The following is a 21,755-nucleotide window of genomic DNA, read 5'->3' on the forward strand; positions in this document are numbered from 1 at the left end:
TTATGAGGACTCTTCAGTTAGAAAAAAATTAGGAAGAACGAGTAAACTGAACAAATATTCCATACAATGCAGTTCACAGTCCAAGATGTTGCCTAGCAAGGCTACTTATTTGAACAGATTTAAAATGGAGTTAGATAAATCCATTCAGGATTGGTCTATCAGACACTTTATTTATTTATCTAATTTATCCCCGCCCATCTCCTCCCGCTGGAGGCCTCTGGGTGGTTTACAACAAATGATTAAAACCATCAGAATAATAAAATACAATAAAAATACTATAAACAGAAATAAAAATAAAGAATACACTTTGTACACTTAGTTGCTATATTGATCCCCCCCATTCAGAGATAGTATCTCACTTAATGCAGAGGAACAGTGGACAAGTGCTATTCATTTCATGGGTAACAACAGGCTGATCTGCATATATCTTAGGCCTAATCCATCAGAAGGGACGCGGTGGCGCGGCGGGTTAAACCGCTGAGCTGCCGATCGGAAGGTCGGCAGTTCGAAACCGCGCGGTGGGGTGAGCTCCCGTTGCTAGTCCCAGCTCCTGCTCACCTAGCAGTGTCGTCATGCTGGCCACATGACCCGGAAAATGTCTACGGACAACGCCGGCTCTAAGGCTTAGAAACGGAGATGAGCACCGCCCCCTAGAGTCGGACACAACTGGACTTTACGTCAAGAGAAACCTTTACCTTTACCTTAATCCATCAGAACCCTTTCTATTCGTAACTGAGAACTCTGCTGGTTCCACACTGCATATCTGGGTCCAGGTTTCCTGAGGGACTGCCTCATCCCCATTACATCAACCCGTCCCACCCGATCATGTAGAGGGGGCGTGTTGTGGACCCCGTCGGTCAGAGAGTTTCATTTGGTGGTGTCCAGGAGGTGGGCCTTCTCTGCAGTAGCTCCCACCCTCTGGAACACTCTGCCCCTGCAGGTGAGGCAGGCCCCTTTGCTCCTGACCTTCTGGAAGAACCTGAAGACCTGGCTCTGCCACCTCACTTGGGGTGGGGAGTAGTTACTCCTGGGGATGGCTGGAGCCTTAGAGTGCTCCTCACACACATGGAGACTGAGTTAGATCATCTGCCACTTGGATTTTATTCTTATTTTGTATTTATATTTGATAACTATATTTATGTTTTATGCATTTGTATTTATATTTTATGATTACTGTTTTAATTGATCGCTTTTATTGTAAACCACCCAGAGTAGGGGGAGATGGGTGGCAAAAATTTGAATAAATAAATAAATAAATAAATAAATAAATAAATATCTAAATAGATGTTATGGAATGTGTCCCTGAAGCGGGGTGATGTTGTGGATTTCGGCGCTGCCACTGGTTCTCAGGAAGGAGAAAGCACGTTGCAAGGAGATAAGAGGATTCACAGTCCGGACAGCAATGGTGGGAGAAGAAAGAGGTTCAGGACAGCCCCACCCTAGAGTCTCCCAGGTTATTTCCCCTTAGGTCAGTGAGAGTAGCTTTAGTCTGGCAAGATTCTGTCTGTACAGTGAGAGCAAATAAAGAACTGGAGTTTTGAATGCACTGACTCGTCGTTGTCCTTGGGCTGGGCCTGACAATATATATTTATCTTCCAGGAGGAACATTACTAAGTATGCCACTGGCCCAAATAAAAAACTAAACAGAACAAAAGGTTTCTCGTAGGTAAGAATTTCTCACATTAAAACACATGAATGAAATGACAGAAATAACAATCGCAACATATACAACACACATTCCAATTGCACATATTAACTGTTCCATTACTTCCCTGATAATTAGCAGTATACATATTTCTGAATCAATAATTCAGAACTATGTCCAACCCTGAGAAAAATTTCCATGATCAGCATACACAGAAGGCCTCTAGTACCTTTAGTCCCTGCATGTTCCTAAATATAAACATGCACAAGACCCTTTTGCATAACTATGGATTTAAGCCTGAAATCTTATACACCTTTACTTGGGAGTCAGCTTTCAGAAGTAAATCTATTCTGAATATACACAGCACTGCACTGTCAAATTGCACTTCTTAGAATTATACCCCACATTTTCTCAGAAGCCCAAGCCAGATCACTTTTCATTTTATCCCCAAAACAGCCACTCGTAGAGGTAGGTTGGGCTGAGACAAACTGACCCAAAGTTACCCAATGATTTTCCAAGGCTGAGAGGGAACCTGAAGTTGAGTCTCCATAGTCTTCATCCAACATCTTAGCCTCTATACTACACAGTGATCTGTTCCCACACAGACTAAGAGTGACAATTTCACTCTATACAGAGCAACCTAGAATACGCAGAAATCATTTTGTTGATGAGGGCTTTACTGCCCTCACATAAGCAATATCAGTTGCCTGGAAAGACTGAGATACTGGGACAGGAGAAGAGAAGGGCAGGTTACAAGATTATAGTAACAAAGCCAGCCAAAAGAAAAATGCATTCAGTAGAACAAGTCAGGATGATAGGGAACCTTGATTAAGGTTGATTGCATATATCACAGGGAAGATTCTCGGAGACTCACAATCTCCTTAAGCAAAGCCAGCCATTCAATCAAAATATGCACTCAGCCACTGCCCCTTCTCTCCAAATGATCCATTTTCCCTCGGACTACATGAAGTGCCCTGCTTCTGTGTTCACCAATCTACCTAGATATGCAACCCTACATTCTCTGAAGAAACATGAAGATTGGGAAATGTGGGAGAATATAAGAGCTGAAAATGGCTAGTGCAAAAAAGTTGCTTCCAAGTCAACCAAGAGGCATGTCCGAATGTTACAGCTCTACATGTACACTGCTGTAGGATCTGTCCACTGTCCACTCACTTTGGTCCTCATTTTCACTGTTGATGTATCGAGCCATTTCCTCCTGGAATTGGATCTGTCGCCTCTTATTGGGATCAACATTGATCCAGTTGTTGGCAATCCACTTGGTTCCTTTGGTGACCAAACAGCCTCCATGTAAGGAATATTCATCAACATCGCCAACCCAGCCTGCAAAGAAACAAGATTCCAGGGGTCACCCTCACATTACTGCAGTCCGATCCTTTTCTGCAGTTCTAAGCTTTCCAAAATAGCCATCCAAGGATAAATACAAACTTAATACCAAGAGCGATGCTGCTCAGATTGTTATCTTCTTGTCCTGGGAAGAAACTTACCTTCCCCATCCGACAGGTAATTATACCAGAAAACAGCAGTGCCTTGCAGAGGTTTTACACGTAGATTTCCCTTATCGCAATGCTTTCGAGTATCACGTAGGTCAACATCATTCTGGATTAGAGACTGAAGAAAAGATGTTTATTGGGCTACTTTCTTGAGGAATATATAAATATAAAAGGACCTCTTCAATTACCTTTATTAATACCACCTTACATAGAGATCTTCCATTAAAACAGCTCCATATTTATGAAACCAGCAATGAATGTCTCCTGATATTTTAACTAGGTCTACAGTGTTTAATTAGTTCGGCAATTACAACCTTTTAACTAAATAAAAAGATGCTCCTAATTTATTGGTCAGCAGCTTTTTTCCCCCTATTATAAGAAATGTAAGCTAAGCCTCTTGCTTCAGAACACTCCCAAATAAAATTAAACAACTGACTTCTAGCGCCCTATTTTTGTGTGTTTACTAGAGCAAGATCTCCAATGCCCTGTGGAGAATTCCTAGTAACTACGGGAATTGCAATTTACGGTTAGTTTACAACTATATGATAGTCTGTTGTAAACTGCCCTTATGGGTAAATATGATCCCCCTGCCTAAAAAAGTAATACGAGACTCAAAAACCTTTCTTGACCTGGGAGATAAGGTGAATCTTAAACATTTGAGTTTGGCCTACTGGTTAAGGCACCAGGATAGAAACCAGGAGACTGAGAGTTCTAGTCCCTCCTGCGGCATGAAAGCCAGCTGGGTGACCTTGGGCCAGTCCCCCTCTCTCAGCCCAACTCACCTCACAGGGTTGCTGTTGTGAGGAAAATAGGAGGAGGAAGGAGTATTGGGTATGTTCCCCACCTCGAGTTATTTATAAAAATAATAAAGGCAGGATAAAAAAAATAATTTCTAGGAAAAGTGATTGAAAAAGACATTGAACTCAGATGCATCTGAATTATACGGATTATCTATTGCATTTCAATCACGCTTCTGGCTGGGATAAATATGGTACTAAGACTGCCTTGATTGCTTTAGTGGACAATCTATTCTGGAAACTTGATGGGAGGATATAGACCTGTTGGTTCTCTTGAGTATTGCAGTGGCTTTCAATATCAACCATACTACCTTTCTGGGGGATTACGTCTTGAGGACACCGTTTTACAGTGGTTCTATTTATTTTTATTTATTTTATTTATTGTCATATTTCTCCCCGCCCAACTTGTACTACATATTTGTTGTTTATTTGTTTAGTCGCTTTCATGAGTTCATGGACCAGCCCAGGCCAGAGCTTCCTGTCGGTCGTCAACACCCCCAGCTCCCCCAGGGACGGGTCCGTCACCTCTAGAATATCATCCATCCACCTTGCCCTGGGTCAGCCCCTCTTCCTTTTGCCCTCCACTCTCCCTAGCATCAGCATCTTCTCCAGGGTGTCCTGTCTTCTCATTATGTGGCCAAAGTATTTCAGTTTTGCCTTTAATATCATTCCCTCAAGTGAGCCGTCTGGCTTTATTTCCTGGAGGATGGACTGGTTTGATCTTCTTGCAGTCCAAGGCACTCTCAGAATTTTCCTCCAACACCACAGTTCAAAAGCATCGATCTTCCTTCTCTCAGTTTTCCTTATGGTCCAGCTCCCGCAGCGATACGTTACTACAGGGAACACCATTGCTTTAACTATGCGGACCTTTGTTGTCAGTGTGATGTCTCTGCTCTTAACTATTTTATCGAGATTTGTCATTGCTCTTCTCCCAAGGATTAAGCGTCTTCTGATTTCCTGACTGCAGTCAGCATCTGCAGTAATCTTTGCACCTAGAAATACAAAGTCTTTCACCGCTTCTACACTTTCTCCCTCTATTTGCCAGTTATCAATCAAGCTGGTTGCCATAATCTTGGTTTTTTGAGGTTTAGCTGCAAGCCAGCTTTTGCACTTTCTTCTTTCACCTTCATCATAAGGCTCCTCAGTTCCTCTTCGCTTTCAGCCATCAAAGTGGTATCATCTGCATATCTGAGATTGTTAACGTTTCTTCCAGCGATTTTAACTCCAGCCTTGGATTCCTCAAGCCCAGCATGTCGCATGATGTGTTCTGCGTACAAGTTGAATAGGTAGGGTGAGAGTATACAGCCCTGCCGTACTTCTTTCCCAATCTTAAACCAGTTGGTTGTTCCGTTGTTACTGTTGCTACTTGGTCATTCTACAGATTCTTCAGGAGGCAGACAAGATGACTTGGTAGCCCCATACCACTAAGAACTTGCCACAATTTGTTATGATCCACACAGTCAAAGGCTTTAGAATAGTCAATAAAACAGAAATAGATGTTTTTCTGAAACTCCCTGGCTTTTTCCATTATCCAGTGGATATTGGCAATTTGGTCCCTAGTTCCTCTGCCTTTTCTAAACCCAGCTTGTACCTCTGGCAATTCTCGCTCCATGAATTGCTGAAGTCTACCTTGCAGGATCTTGAGCATTACCTTACTGGCATGTGAAATGAGTGCCACTGTTCGATAGTTTGAACATTCTTTAGTGTTTCCCTTTTTTGGTATGGGGATATAAGTTGATTTTTTCCAGTCTGATGGCCATTCTTGTGTTTTCCAAATTTGCTGGCGTATAGCATGCATTACCTTGATAGCATCATCTTGCAAGATTTTGAACAGTTCAGCTGGGATGCCGTTGTCTCCTGCTGCCTTGTTATTAGCAATGCTTCTTATGGCCCATTCAACCTTCAGGATGTCTGGCTCCAGCTCACTGACCACACCATGAAAGCTATCCCTGATATTGTTATCCTTCCTATACAGGTCTTCTGTATATTTTTGCCACCTTTTCTTGATCTCTTCTTCTTCTGTTAGGTCCTTGCCATCTTTGTTTTTGATCATGCCCAGTTTTGCCTGGAATTTACCTCCGATGTTTCTAATGTTCTGGAAGAGGTCTCTTGTCCTTCCTATTCTATTGTCTTCTTCCACTTCCACGCATTGCTTGTTTAAAAATAATTCCTTATCTCTTCTGGCTAACCTCTGGAACTTTGCATTTAATTGGGCAATATATTACATAATATACTACATATATTCCTTCCTATTAGGCCATGTTCCAAAAGTGGTGTTACGGGTCTCTCATTCAACACCTAGACAACTGATCTACTGTATGCTGTCTGGCAGGGTTCCATCTTGTTCCCATGCTGCTTACTATTTATATGAAGCTGCTCAGTTACACTGTCTTTGAAAGCACAAGTCTGTCCCAGGAGTGCTTCTCCATCCTCAACTGATGGCTATGATGAGAAGTGCATCTACACAATTATGGCAGTGGACCAGCTGCTATTGTTCTTGAGCCAACTGATTTGGCAACATTTTTTATTTATTTATTTATATTTATTTATTTATTATCCCAACTTTATTTTTTTTAAAAAATAACTCAAGGCGGACAACATAGCTAATACTCCTTCCTCTTTTCCCCATAACGATCACCCTGTAAGGTGAGTTGGGCTGAGAGGGAGTGACTGGCCCAAGGTCACCCAGCCGGCTTTCATGCCTCAGGCGGGTCTGGAACTCATGGTCTCCTGGTTTCTAGCCTGGTATCTTAACCGCTAGACCAAACTCTTTTGCAATATTCTCTACAAAGGGTTATCCTTAAAAAGCATCTGCTGGTTGCATTTGCTGTAAAATACTACAGCTAGTCTGCTGTTCTTGTACTGAAAGATCTGCAATTACCAAGTGTCATTTACAGCTACGGCATTCACTTTTAAAGCATTAAAATGCTTAAGGCTTAATTATCTAAGGAGTGCCTTTCCCATTACCAATCTGCCTGACCTCTATGGTTTACAGGAGAGGCATTTTTGAAAATGTCCCCTATCTGGCACATAAGAGAATGGCTCGGATGTTAATTAATATTAGCAGTTGTTTTAATTTGAGCTTTTTATTCTGCATTTTACTTTTGTTTTTTCTTTGAGAACTTAATTGAGTAGAACGATGAGATATAAATCAAATGAATAATTAATGTTTTATAGAAACAACAAGGACATACTGTATAGGAAAGACAAACCTACCAACTCTTCGTAAGTCCTGTTATCTGCAATAGGAAAAGTAGTTTCACCTCCTCCTGTCACGTTATTTAGGTAGAATAGTATTGTCACATAGCTGTAAGAAACAGAACAATGCTTGCTATCCTAGAAACAATAGGCAATCACTGTTGCAAGACAGCCAGGAGATCCATTTTGTCTTCACTTTCTAGGCTTACCGGCAAGACGTCTCAAATGGAGCAGTTTTGTTGGCAATCAGTTTGGTGTGACTACAGGCAGTTTCAGGGAACACAGGTCCACTATCCATATGAGCATGGTAATGCCCTCCCTGGTCATAGCGGACTACCTGCATAGGTTCGCTGTGCTCCACAATCTCTGGCGGCAGTTGGGTTAAGTGAATCACCCTGAAGAAAGACAAGCAGAGAGGAAAGCCAATAGAAAGAAAGAGGAACTCTCCAGATGCCCACAAACATTCCTATCAAGCACTGAGATTCCCTAGCCAGTACCGTACCATCAAGATTACTTAAGAACTTTTGTTAAGGGTTTTTTAATATTCATTTGAAAAGGGTCATACTAGTGAAGGCAGTTATTTTTAAAAAATTATGTTCATAGTGCTGGCCTTGATCATCTGCATCCATTCCCATACAAAAAAGAGAGTGTACTAAAATGCAAAATACTGTACAAAAAATCTTGCCTAATACACAACTGGAACACAGAAGCTCATGAAGAAATAATGAAGCATCTAAACTATTCAGAGAGGAACATGGAAAAAAATAGCAGAGGGGGATGATTCAACGCATTCATGTTGCAATTCTAAACTCACTGGCTAAAGTCTTTTCAGTAAGCATGCTTAGCACTATCCAGCCATTCTGTAATAATATCAGGACAAATACTAGTCTGAGACAAAGAGGATCTGCAGTAGAGCTATAGCAAGAAAATTCTCTGAAAGATTCTGATCCACCTCACAATTGCCATTGCTAAGGTAAGAGCATACTGAACATATGCAGGACTTTCTAGCTTGGCGCTGAATTCTGTTTTAAGTTTTGGCTGCATCTTTTGCACGTGGGGCTGGTGTGGGAGTCAGGTACCCCAAGGGTGGGGGATGTTGGTGAGTGCTACTGCAAGTCAACATAAATTTGTTAGTAAACATGCTCTGACAGTATCTTCAAAAGAGCAAACAGTAAACCAGGGCTTTCAGATAAGTGGCGCGTAGGCTGCCACGTACCTGTTGAATTCTTTTATGTGGCCTGTGTTGGCTCAGAAAGGTAAGGCGCTGCTGGCGCCTGTCCTGCCTTGCCTAGTGCACAGGCGTTGCACTGGTGTGTGATGGCCACGCATGCGTGCAGAAGGAACACCGCTGGTGACGTTGCCATTTGTCCATGCCAGTTGGTGCTGGAGTGTGAGGTGTGGGACAACAGGTAGGTTGGAGATTGTAGCCACAACAGTAGAAGGTATGTGAGATGCACAGCTATACAAATGTGATCAATCAATCAACAGTAAAATGATGTTTTATTGATTTAGAGTAGGCATCATATTTTTGCTTTTATTAACTTTCAGTAATGTCACTTATTTTAAAATTAATTAATCAATACAATAATTTATTATAAAATAAATTATTGTATTGATTCAATCACATATTTTATTAATAGTTGATAAATATAAGTATTTAATATTTTTTGCATTTTTGCATGTATATAAATGCAGCCCACCAATCTCCACATTTTATGTTATGTGGTCTGATATTCGTTTGAGTTTGAGACCCCTGGTGTAAATATATTAGGCTTAAATGACAATATCAAAATCATCTAAAAGTCATTTAATTCAATTGAAAATTAATAAAACTGAGCAAAAGAGCTGCAAAGGCTAATTAATCTCTTTCTCTGCTTCAGCTGAGTAATCATGGGCCACTCTTTCCAAAGCTTTGAATGTTTTTTAACTGAAATACACAAAACAAAGATAAAGAAAAATGCAAAAGAAAAAAGAGAGTCATCCAAACATGGGAGGATGTTTCACTGAATATCTATGCAATCAAGAGAAATACACATATCCTTTGGAGCCATATTCAACATTTTTACCCAGAAAGGCATTTAACTAGCAAAATCTGTTAGGAAAACTCTATTTATAAACATAGTGATCAGATTTGATTAAAACTATCCTTTTGAAATTCAAGACGCTTTGCTGTTGCCTCAATTTTTCAGCAAGTACAATTTCCCACATTTTTGTATTCCACTGACCAAATGAAATGGCATTTAGATTTCTAGTGCTTTGCAATAATACATCTGGCATCTAATAAAAGTAGCTGAATTAATTCCTTATATTGCTGTGGTTTATAAATCTTGGCAAAACTGATCAGCAAACCAACAGCAAGGCTAATTGGCAAAAATGGCTGAGTAAGATAAATTTACCTTTGCCGTATGGAGCGCATGACTTGATGTGCCCCCTCACCTTGGTACAGCCATGTATGTTGGCTGTTCCGCACCAGATCGCTCATTTTCACCTTTCGGCTACCCATATACTTGTGGAAGTCTCGAATGTTCAATTGTTTAAACTCTTCCAAACTCAGAACACCTGAGTAAAATGAAAGAAAAGAACATACATGCCTATGTTAGGCCACAGACTGACCAGGGTAAACATGCTGGAAGGAGATATGCCACATCAGAACCACATGAACCAACAATCCTCTGGTGATCACTATGGGATTTATGTTAACTGGGCAGCTATAGCATAGATGGAGGGGAGAGGCTATTAACAGGTAGGAATGCCTTTCTAAATAAAATAAATAAAAATAACATCCATAAAGTTGAGGATGATCTGCTTCATTTTTGTTGAAATTCTTGTTAATCATTACTGTGTTGGCTGTTAAGTGCTAAACTGTGATATGATTGTTTTTATATTTGTTCCAATCTAATGTGACAGAATAATAGGGAGGGGAGCAATGATACACAGTCTATTAAAAGACAGAATTCGTTTTCTTACCGTTGCCATCTGGGTCTGCTTTCACTGCAGCGTACATCTCCCGGATGCTCTCAGGTGTCATCCACCTACCATTTCCTAAGCGGGTATGTGTCAGCACCTACAGTCAGGATACAGGGAGCACAGATAGCAACATTAATGTTAAAGGTGAGTTATGTTTAGCTGCATATAAACAACTGACCAATGATGTTCATGAATGTGTGAATCAGCCATTTGTGGATTTGGAATCACACATGAGTTGTTCATGTTCTATTAAGAATCACAAACCTAATGCTACTGCATGCAAGAAATAAATCCAACAAGCTCAATAAAGCCAATAACAAGAAGCATTAGTAAAATCCACTAATTTGAAAATTAACTGGTAAATGTTATTAATAGATTATCTATGAAGCACCCATAGTGAAAGACTATTTCTGGTTGCACTGGATCCCAGCATATTACAAAAGGCCACAGTTTTTTTGGAAAAAACTCACAGAACTTTGTTTTTATATATGAAACTGCAGCAAGACTTCTATATGCATGATGGTGGAAAGATTTGATAATACCCACAATGGAAGAGTGGATGGTGAAGATGATGGAGCTTGCTGAGATGTCTAAATTGACAGCTTTGATTAGAGAAAAGACATTAAGTTTAATGCCAATTGGAAACCCCTTTTGGACTTTTTGTGCAAAAAAAATATATGAAATTATGATATAGGGGTCTGATGACTAGAAAAAATAGTAGATGATAGAAAAAATGAAAGTTTAATTTAAAGAGTTTAATTTAAAGTTGTACCTATAACTGCTGTAAAAGAAAATCAACATTTCTTTATATTTCCTTTTTTTCCCCAGCACTTTTGGCTTTGTTCTTTCTTTCTTTACTTTCTTTCTTTCTTTGCTTTCTTTCTTTCCTTTATCTTAAATATTAGTTTATGTTTATTTTTATCTTTCTTGTTTAAAAATCTAATAAAGTTATTATTTTAAAAAAAGGCCATTCCTTTTTTTTAAGACAGAAAAAATTTCCTCCAGGTATTTGTTCTGTTTGGAGATTTGTCCTTCTATCTTGGTCAATGACACTACATGCAGAATTGTACCAGGATGTTAAAATGCAATTAAAGATATTTAAATCTCATATTTCAAAATGCTCAATATTCACACTGTATGGCCTCATTCAGATACAATACTAAACTACAATTTTCCATTACAAATGCAAGCTCCAGGATCTCATAATTCCCCATCCCCTCTTCTGTCCTCTGCTGGCATAGCCACAAAAGCAAAACTGGAAGTTTTCAACTAACCACAGTTTCTCATTACATTCAAACTAGGAAATGATTGGTTTTAAATACAGTTTATCCAGATAAAAGGGAGAGTATATCATATACTGACAGCGGTTTGTTAGGACAAACAGTAGTTAAAACGAAGTGCAGATTATCCAAATTCAAATGTAATTACAAACTGTTACAAATACATTTAATTTTGTCGTCACAACAGTGCAATAGGAGAAGAGGGTATGTGCCAGCCCCAGGCACTCGGACCTATTCTTATAGTTTGATTCAGGGTTATATCTGAATGAGGTTGTTATTTCCAAGTTAAAAGCCAATCATTCCATTCTGAATACCTCCTTAAGTTGCAGTTGTCCATCCTGGTTGTGATCCAGCAGATTAAAGATATCCATCTGGCTGATATCTATCATTTCCATAGCTTCTTCGTAGTCTTCTGTGGGCAAAATCTGGCTTTTCTGTAGGCCTTTCAGCTGAGCCAAATGAATAATTAATTTACATTCATCTTCACTCAGAAAATCTGGGATTTCTAACACAGAAGACAGACAGAAGAAAATGAATTTTCCTATCAAAATGTGAACATTCAAAAAACCAAACCTGCTCAAATGCCCAGTATTGATGTTTAAGATGATTTATGAAGCCAGGAAGTAGAGTTGGGGCCAAATGATCCACAGTTATGAGGCAAGGAACTAGTGTCAAGACTGTGCCATCCTAAGAAAGGGACTGTGCCTAAATATCTGTGAACAAATCAGGAAAGCATTTCATAGTAAACCATAAACTATAATTTATGATGAAAGTTTAGGCCAGGCTTTTATTTGACAGAAAGCCAGGAGAGCTCAGAAACTGTTACCTGCTTCACAGGAAATAAAAAAGCAAAGAGGACAATTGAAGAAAACACAATTCTCTTAGAGGACCTTTTCCTTAACTCTCCTACCATCTATTGATTAAACAAATTTATAATGAGGAAAACAACAAGCAATGTTAACTTTTAAAAGGCCTTCCTTTGTTGAACTGCAGTCAGATGACAATTAATGTTTTCAACAAATACCCAAGGATAGAGCTCACAGAAGTTAATTTCATACCAAAATAATATGTAACCACTATTCACAATTAATTTTCTGTGGCATACTTAGAATACAAAGTTTGCAAATTACATCCTATATGCAAATAAAACTTTCAAGGTTACACCCAAATTCTGCTAACTAGTTCAGAGAAGTCTGGCAATCAAAACTCCAAGGCTTCTTTAACAATGGCTCCATCTAAACAAATGTCTCTAAATTAATGTTGTTATTTCCCCTAAACAAAGAGAGAGGAAAATAATGGTTTCAAAAAATGACTAATCTCTAGGCAGGCAAAAGGCACAAAGACTCAATCAGAACTCTTAAGATACTGGGGAGGGCACCATTTAACATAATTTGACTGCCCTCATTTCCACACTTGTTAAGTCTAAGCCAAAACATCTGTCTAAACAACTGAAGTACCGTCAATAAACCACTAAACTGGAGCTTCATGAGAATGCATTTATAATGAGATTGCCTCTCTGTTATAATCTCCCCATCAGGAAATCTGCTAGATTGTCTAAGGGAAGGCAGAATTTAATTCACTGAGGAGTACATTCAAGAAATCAATGAAAATTGCATGGATTTCCAACGTCCATTATGCTGAGCATACACCAGCAAGTTTTACTCATGAGTTATCTGCAGACCTGGGACATTCTGGGAGTTTTTGCAAGCGGTTGAATCTCTTCCAGATGCACATAAATTCCAAGAAACGTGGCTTGATATATGATATTGTGTACTTGATATATGATATTGTGTACTCCCGAACTGCTCAATCATGAAATCATGGCTAATGCAATCCAACAGTCTACCAGCTGGTTGTTCTTGTTAGCCAGAGAATGCTCTCTGTTGTTAGGACCTTCCTCTGCTGACCTTAACTTACTGTCACATAAAATATTATTTTGCTTTTCTCTACTCTATAGCTACATGCCTCCCTCCCTCTCCCATTGGCACTCTTGAGATTTCTGCAAGGATATTTTGTCTCCGAAGATTACTGGTGCGAAGATTACTGCAGATGCTGACTGCAGTCAGGAAATCAGAAGACGCTTAATCCTTGGGAGAAGAGCAACGACAAATCTCGATAAAATAGTTAAGAGCAGAGACATCACACTGACAACAAAGGTCTGCATAGTTAAAGCAATGGTGTTCCCCGTAGTAACATATGGCTGCGAGAGCTGGACCATAAGGAAGGCTGAGCAAAGGAAGATCGATGCTTTTAAACTGTGGTGTTGGAGGAAAATTCTGAGAGTGCCTTGGACTGCAAGAAGATCAAACCAGTCCATACTCCAGGAAATAAGGCCAGACTGCTCACTTGAGGGAATGGTATTAAAGGCAAAACTGAACTACTTTGGCCACATAATGAGAAGACAGGACACCCTGGAGAAGACGCTGATGCTAGGGAGAGTGGAGGGCAAAAGGAAGAGGGGCCGACCAAGGGCAAGGTGGATGGATGATATTCTAGAGGTGACGGACTCGTCCCTGGGGGAGCTGGGGGTGTTGACGACCGACAGGAAGCTCTGGCGTGGGCTGGTCCATGAAGTCAAGAAGAGTCGGAAGCGACTAAACCAATAAACAACAACAACATTTTTTCTCCCATTTCCAAGTTGTGGCATTCTTATTGCTTCTCAATTTCATACATTCATGTCTACTACATATACAATACATATATGTAGTCATAATCAAATAGGCTTAAATCAGTCTCTTATAAAAATGTAAATACAGTACTAGCACATCAAGAGGGCAACAGGCCGAAGAAACTACCATAAATTTTAAGAGTAGAAAGCTGCTTTAGATGGTAAGTGTGGAAGGCATTCTCTTGACATCAATAAAACTATTATTATTATTATTATTATTATTATTATTATTATTATTTATTCAAATTTTGCTACCACCCATCTCCCTCAAAAGGGGGACTCTGGGTGGTTTACAATAAAATTAAAACTATAATAATAACAATTAAAATCTATAAAAAATTATTGAGGAAGCGATTAATTACAAGCTGATATTCACTCCAAATTCCAGCAGTGGCTAACCTAGAAGGTACCTGAGTACACAACTTTATGAAAGAAATAACCATGGGGGTCTATGGTGTCACTGGCAAGATGCAAAATGACAGTCTTGCAATGGTAAACAAACCTTATGTATGGCACAGAAAGAACTGAAATCTACAAACTGCTGTGTGTTGATGGAAACATTACAAATGTTGGGCCTAAACTGCTTAGTAGGAACCACTTAATGACCTCTCTTTTAACTTTGCATCATCTACTTCTCAAGCTTCTGCTTTTGATTAGCTTATTGGATTAAAATAAACAAACAAGAATGCTTAATTTCTCATTATATTTTCCATTTCAATAAATCCAACTGAATGAATTTAGCAATATGTAGAGAGCACGTGTGTTAAAATAAGCGGAGAAACAAATAAAGGTAATGCCATCAGTTACCTGTTCAAGAAGAAGATGTGGGTGATGCCTTCCAAAAGAAAACTGCAGATCTTTCAAGGCATTCACAGGTGCTGTTAGTATATTCCTACTGGCTGTTAGACATTGGATTTGCCACCAGCCCCATCTAGAGTATGTTGCTTTGAATTCTTCTAATAAAACCATTCCTGATGTACCATATTAGATACAATAAAACAAACACTGATCTACAATTGGAACTGAATCAGACCTCAATAAAAGTGGATCTTTTCTTTTTTTATTTCTTTGCCATATAATGAAAGAGAGTAAGTAATGAAAAAGAACAATATTCCAGTGTGCAAGAGTAGGTCAGCAATTGCTCCTACTTTCTCTTAAACACAAAGGAAACTGAAAGGTTACAGAAAGCAGAGCCTCAGTGTGCGTCTTCAGAGATTTGATGGAAAAACCTGGCAGGAAACATAGGCTGGAAGTTGCTGCAGTAGAGAAAAGCTGGGAAATATAAACATACATACATGTTTTTTACATATAAAGTGACTTGACAGCTATAGTCACTTTGAAGAGCACAACAGACCCTCTATGATCAAGAAAAACGAAAGATGATCTTATGAAAAGTGTTAAATACTAAGCCGAATGTCAACCGATCAAATCAACCATGTGCTGGTTTTACCAGGAGCAGGCAGGTTATAAATATGAGACAGACAGACAGATAGCTAAGTTCCTATCATGATACACCTAGAACCTGGAATAGGATATACAGATATACTTCTAAGTAGCCTCTATTTCTTACCAAAAAGAAGGGGTTTCAGGCTGAGAGTTTTCATAACATGGATTTTGTTAGGAACCAGTTCCAACTTCTGTTTACGGCCCACCTTGAAAAGAAAGTAAAGTAACAAATTAACTGACTTACCCCAATATGTAGAATTATGTCACACATATGTTAAAGGAATTATGGCTGTGATTTGGTCAGAAAATTTCACCTGATGCATTTGAAAACTTTAACTAAGCTCTCCAGACAGGACACAGTGATGATGTTGAACAGTAACATATTTAATTAAACCATAAAAAGATACACAAACACTATACTGGCATGCCTAAAACTAAGCATAAAATTTAAACTATTTTCACTAGATATAACAATGTATTAATTTGATAAAATATTAGCTGTTATTCATATAAGTTTGTTAAGTATTGTATGGAATGAAGATGGAAATAAAATAAACAATGTATATTTTTATTGATATAGGTTGTTCTTGAAGACAACATACTTTCCATACTGATTAAGACAGCATGTTGAGACATTTGAAGGGAATCTTTGGACGCTCGAACAGTTAGTGGAGTTGTTCATGGCAGCTTATAATATAAATATAATGCTTCTTCTAGCCAGTAGGAAGACAAGTTTAGATTTATGAATACCTATTGTTATTCTGTATCAGAGTACCAGAATAAAATTTTGAAATTAGTTTTAAATTAGAATTAAGTAATGGCAATATTTAAAAATCCATCTGGGAAAATTCATTACAGATAGAAAACCTCAAGTATTAGAGAGATGAGTTCTACAAAGATAATAGTAATAATTTATTAAATTTACAGTATATGCCACCCAACTCCCAGCGACTCTGGGCAGTTGAAATGAAAGAAATGCTTCTGTTCAGAATATTTACAGTCAACTGACACTCCATTACTTATTCTGATCAAGATCCGCACAGAACTGATCTTTGCTTATATTATAGTACGCAAAACCCAATAATGCCAGCATTCACCCACCCTAATAATGACAGATAAAGACAAATCCTACTTGCACAGAATTGAACTGTAAAGATTTATTCTTCCAGCAGTTATGTTCATATTGGATAAAGTTAAAGTAGAACAAAAAATGTGGAAAAATATAGATTTAAACAGAAACAATGTATATATTCATGAGTTGTAGGAAATTCAAAGGCTGATCTTTTCCTCCCTTGTTTTCCCACCTATCCATGCCAGAGGGGGTAGGAATGGCACAAGAAGCCCAGAATTATTACATTTCCAATTCTGAAGTCCTCTAAAGGTTTACCTGGAAGTAAGATTCACTGAGGTGAATGGAATTTATTTTAATTTAACGAATAGCAAACATTTAACCAGGAGTCTTTGAAAAGATAGCAAGGGAAAGGGTCAACTTTTTTTCCTAATGAAATTTGAAGCTGTACAAAGAACAAAATAAGCATCTAAAGAATTTATATAATTTCATTCAGCACCTATTTCTGAAGGTCCAGGCTACCTTGTATGTTAATCTTACTGTTTTCTTAATAGAAAATAGCTACAAAAAATAAGGCAGCTATCCAGATTGGGATGGTGAGTTGAGAGAATGTACACACACATTCAGCAAAGGATCGTTACCTTGTCATGGTGCTGGAGCTTGAGCACCTCAGTGATGCCATGAGCTAAACCGTGAAGGGCCACCCAAGACGGGAAGGTCATGACAGAGAGGTCAGACTAAATGCGATCCCTGGGGAAGGTAATGGCAACCCACCCCAGTATTCTTGCTGTGAAAACTAAATGGATCAATTTGGAAAACACAAGAATGGCCATCAGACTGGAAAAAATCAACTTATATCCCCATACCAAAAAAGGGAAACACTAAAGAATGTTCAAACTATCAAACAGTGGCACTCATTTCACATGCCAGTAAGGTAATGCTCAAGATCCTGCAAGGTAGACTTCAGCAATTCATGGAGCGAGAATTGCCAGATGTACAAGCTGGGTTTAGAAAAGGCAGAGGAACTAGGGCCCAAATTGCCAATATCCGCTGGATAATGGAAAAAGCCAGGGAGTTTCAGAAAAACATCTATTTCTGTTTTACTGACTATTCTAAAGCCTTTGACTGTGTGGACCATAACAAATTGTGGCAAGTTCTTAGCGGTATGGGGATACCAAGTCATCTTGTCTGCCTCCTGAAGAATCTGTATAACGACCAAGTAGCAACAGTAAGAACAGACCACGGAACAACGGACTGGTTTAAGATTGGGAAAGGAGTACGGCAGGGCTGTATACTCTCACCCTACCTATTCAACTTGTACGCAGAACACATCATGCGACATGCTGGGCTTGAGGAATCCAAGGCTGGAGTTAAAATCGCTGGAAGAAACATTAACTATCTCAGATATGCAGATGATACCACTTTGATGGCTGAAAGCGAAGAGGAACTGAGGAGCCTTATGATGAAGGTGAAAGAAGAAAGTGCAAAAGCTGGCTTGCAGCTAAACCTCAAAAAAACCAAGATTATGGCAACCAGCTTGATTGATAACTGGCAAATAGAGGGAGAAAATGTAGAAGCAGTGAAAGACTTTGTATTCCTAGGTGCAAAGATTACTGCAGATGCTGACTGCAGTCAGGAAACCAGAAGACGCTTAATCCTTGGGAGAAGAGCAATGACCGATCTCGATAAAATAGTTAAGAGCAGAGACATCACACTGACAACAAAGGTCCGCATAGTTAAAGCAATGGTGTTCCCCGTAGTAACATATGGCTGCGAGAGCTGGACCATAAGGAAGGCTGAGAGAAGGAAGATAGATGCTTTTGAACTGTGGTGTTGGAGGAAAATTCTGAGAGTGCCTTGGACTGCAAGAAGATCAAACCAGTCCATACTCCAGGAAATAAAGCCAGACTGCTCACTTGAGAGAATGGTATTAAAGGCAAAACTGAAATACTTTGGCCACATAATGAGAAGACAGGACACCCTGGAGAAGATGCTGATGCTAGGGAGAGTGGAAGGCAAAAGGAAGAGGGGCCGACCAAGGGCAAGGTGGATGGATGATATTCTAGAGGTGACGGACTCGTCCCTGGGGGAGCTGGGGGGAGCTCTGGCGTGGGCTGGTCCATGAAGTCACGAAGAGTCGGAAGCGACTAAACGAATAAACAACAACACACACATACAGAGGATAATGTAACTCCCTCACTCCATTTTTCAACTGAATTTGAAATTCATCCCTGGCATTGAGAAAGGGAGAAGATGTAAAAAATAATCTGAAAAAAACTGATTTGGAAAAAAGAAAAGGATGTCAAATATGTTTTTAAAACAAAGGTTTTATTATGCATGTCAAATATACTTATATTATGATCAAATGTGAGACAGCAAATGGGATTACAGAAAATATCCGAGGAAGCTTTCTCCAGCTGGACACCTTCCAAATGAGATAGGTTAAGACTGCCATCCTCTCCCACCAGTGTGACTTGTGACCGTGATGGCTGGGGATGGTGGGATACATAGTTCAAGTACAAGTGGCGGCAGCACCTGATGGAGCTTGGACTTAGCCCTGCCCCCAAGGCTGCTGTTTAGGTGCAGATGAAATGTCTTACCAGAGGCCAGAGGAGCCAGGGCTGCGCTGGGGTGGGGCGACCGGCTTCTTCCCGCTTTTAAAACTTTTCTTTCGAACAAAAACCTACAAAAGGAGTTTCTGCAAAAGCAATCAAGACCCCCTTCCCCGCCGCCCGCGAACCCCGGCCCGGACTCTCCCAGGGGAAAGTGCTTGCCTTAATGCCCTGCAGGCGAGGCAGAGTCTGAGGGTCCGAGTTGCCGGAAGGAACGGGCAGCACAGGCACATCCTGGACGGGGCTAGGAGACTCTTTCCTTGGCTCCGGGTCCCCCCCATCGTCGGAGCTGATGTGCACGAAGAGCAGCAAGCCCAGCACGTTGAACACGTAGAGATGCGCGAACACCATCAGCACTACGAAGTAGGGTCGGGAGCAGACGGCCCGTCGCCCCATGGGGGGCCCTGGCAGGGGCGGTCCGTCATCCTGCTCGGCCGTCGCCGCGGCCATCGCTGCCCCTGCCGCCGCAGCCATCCTAGGCCAGGCTCAGCGAAGCGTTACCACGGCAACCGCCCGCGAACACGCGCGAGCACGGCTGGGAAACTCTCCTCCGAATGTCACGCTACAGCATTGCGTCACCACGCACGAAGCGAGCGCGGCTGCGGCCCTCTGATGCGACGAGCCAAGATGGAATGAGGCTTGGTGCAAGCCGCAAGGCAAGAGGAACTCTACCAGGGAGGCGTCAGTACTTTGAGGCTTAGATTTTACCCGCCTAGAAAGGGCCATTTTAGCGCCGGTAACTCGGCAGCCGCCCTCATTTCCTCATTAACAGTAACATGGGAAGCCACTTTGGAAAAGGGCGCCATCGGTTTCATGCTCTGCATCTGAAACCATTTTTACTAAGAGCAAAATGCCTCCGGCCAATGCATTCACCTGTTTTGGCATGGTTGAGTTGCAGCACTTCGGAATTATCTGCACCCCCAGCGTAGGATCCTGCTCTCCCGAGGTTAATGGCGTTACAAGAGCCTGGCACCTCTGCCTTGCTGCGGCAAACTTCTAGCAAAAAGGGCTTGTGCAAAAACTCATCTATCGTGCTTTTTGAAGGATTTGTTGGTAAAAAAAATGTCAAAATAGAATAGTAGGTTTAGGACTCAGTTTTTGTGCTTACAAGTATCTGGACTGGCAGGATCTTTAAAAGCTACTATTTACCTCTGATTTCTTCTTTTAGCCCCTTTGCTAATCACCTTGTCACTGACTGCACAATTTCACTTTTAAACCCTGCTTATATCTGAGCTAGCTTACAAAAAACAGGAAAAATGGTTGGAAATGCAAAGTAGGGAATGTAAGAGACCAGTTTCCCCAGTGAGAGTACAAGCCACTATTTCTCAGAGTAGGAATGCACAATTTCATGGTTAACCAGCCCCCAGCTAACTGGGAAGGCAACCTCTGTCCGTCTTCTCCTGCTGGGTGTGCTTTCTGACTTACGCCAGCACAAGTGGTGCTATCCAGTTCACTTGTGCTTCATTTGGTTGTGGGCAGCTCCCTCACCTCCACTTCAATTGGCTACGGTGCATTATGGCACGAATGCCCCCTCCCCTGCAGTTTTTAAATAAGTTCACCGGAGGAGTGGTGAAAGGCTGGCCTCCTTTTTAAACAAAGTCAGTGATGGAACAGTGAAATGATAGAACTTTCTTAAACCAATAAAGTTGTCAATTCTGCCACTTTCCCCTTAGCCCAAGCGAGAGGAAAAACATGAAAACAGCATCTTCCTTTCCTTTTCTTTCTTTTACGAGCTCACTGATGCAAATCAACCAAGGAGCTCACACAAAAGGTCTGTCAGTGGAAACCTATGTCTTCAAAAGTTGTGGTCATAAAAGGAAAGCAATTGGTGCTTGCTTTCCCAGCCTGGATAGGAGGGATGAAGGGGAGTCCACTGATCAGAGACTGATAAATGTGGTCTGGCCAGACCATCAGGCCATCAGCATGGCCAAAACAGAGGAGGAGGTTGAACTCCCAAAGTGATTTAAGCTGGCATCACCTCCAGTTTATACATGGAAGTCAAGCAGCTTAAGGCTGCAGTGCAGAAAAGCCCTTTGTGCAACGTTTTGGTTGCCAGACACTCTTGGAGTACTTGCAAACCGGGGCTAGAGACATACTTTTCTCCCAAAGTTATTCTCTGGCAGCTGGTGTTTGGAGGCATGCTGCCTGCAACCTAGAAGTAACAGTGAATGTTAAGACCAATAGCCCTTGACAGACCTGTCCTCTGTAAATTTTTCCAACCCCCTTTAAAGCTATCTGAATTAGTCACTATCGCATCTCATGGCAATAAATTCCAGAGTTTCATTGTGGTGTGTCTAGTTTTGTCTGTCCTAAATCTCCTTTCAGTCAGTTTCACCGGATCTTCCTTGATTCTAGTGTTTTGAGGGGGAGAATAACTCCCTGTTCTTTTTTTCCCACCTAAAGAATCTCAAACCTTCTAGCCTTTTCTCATAGGGAAAGTATTCAAGCTACTTGATCATTTTTATTGCCCATTCCTCATTTTTCCCTGCTCTATTAATGTCCTTTTTTTCAAACATGGAGACCACATAAAAACAGCCAGAGTAAACACCACAGAACACATAA

The 21,755-nt window shown here is 40.5% G+C and overlaps 1 protein-coding gene across 1 annotated transcript; it reads right to left on the minus strand.

Annotated features, from left to right (window-relative positions):
- Positions 1 to 1,444: 1,444 nt before the first annotated feature.
- On the minus strand, positions 1,445 to 19,661 carry P4HTM (prolyl 4-hydroxylase, transmembrane). The gene is given in 10 exon segments (XM_063291471.1): positions 1,445 to 2,986; positions 3,151 to 3,274; positions 7,170 to 7,332; positions 7,334 to 7,546; positions 9,548 to 9,710; positions 10,119 to 10,215; positions 11,713 to 11,903; positions 15,637 to 15,718; positions 19,356 to 19,382; positions 19,419 to 19,661. Coding segments are annotated over 10 exon segments (1,503 nt in total). The 5' UTR covers positions 19,644 to 19,661; the 3' UTR covers positions 1,445 to 2,768.
- Between the last annotated feature and the right edge of the window lie 2,094 nt (positions 19,662 to 21,755).

This window comes from Candoia aspera, chromosome 2 (genome assembly GCF_035149785.1).
Source record: "Candoia aspera isolate rCanAsp1 chromosome 2, rCanAsp1.hap2, whole genome shotgun sequence".
Classification (NCBI taxonomy): Eukaryota; Metazoa; Chordata; class Lepidosauria; order Squamata; family Boidae; genus Candoia; species Candoia aspera.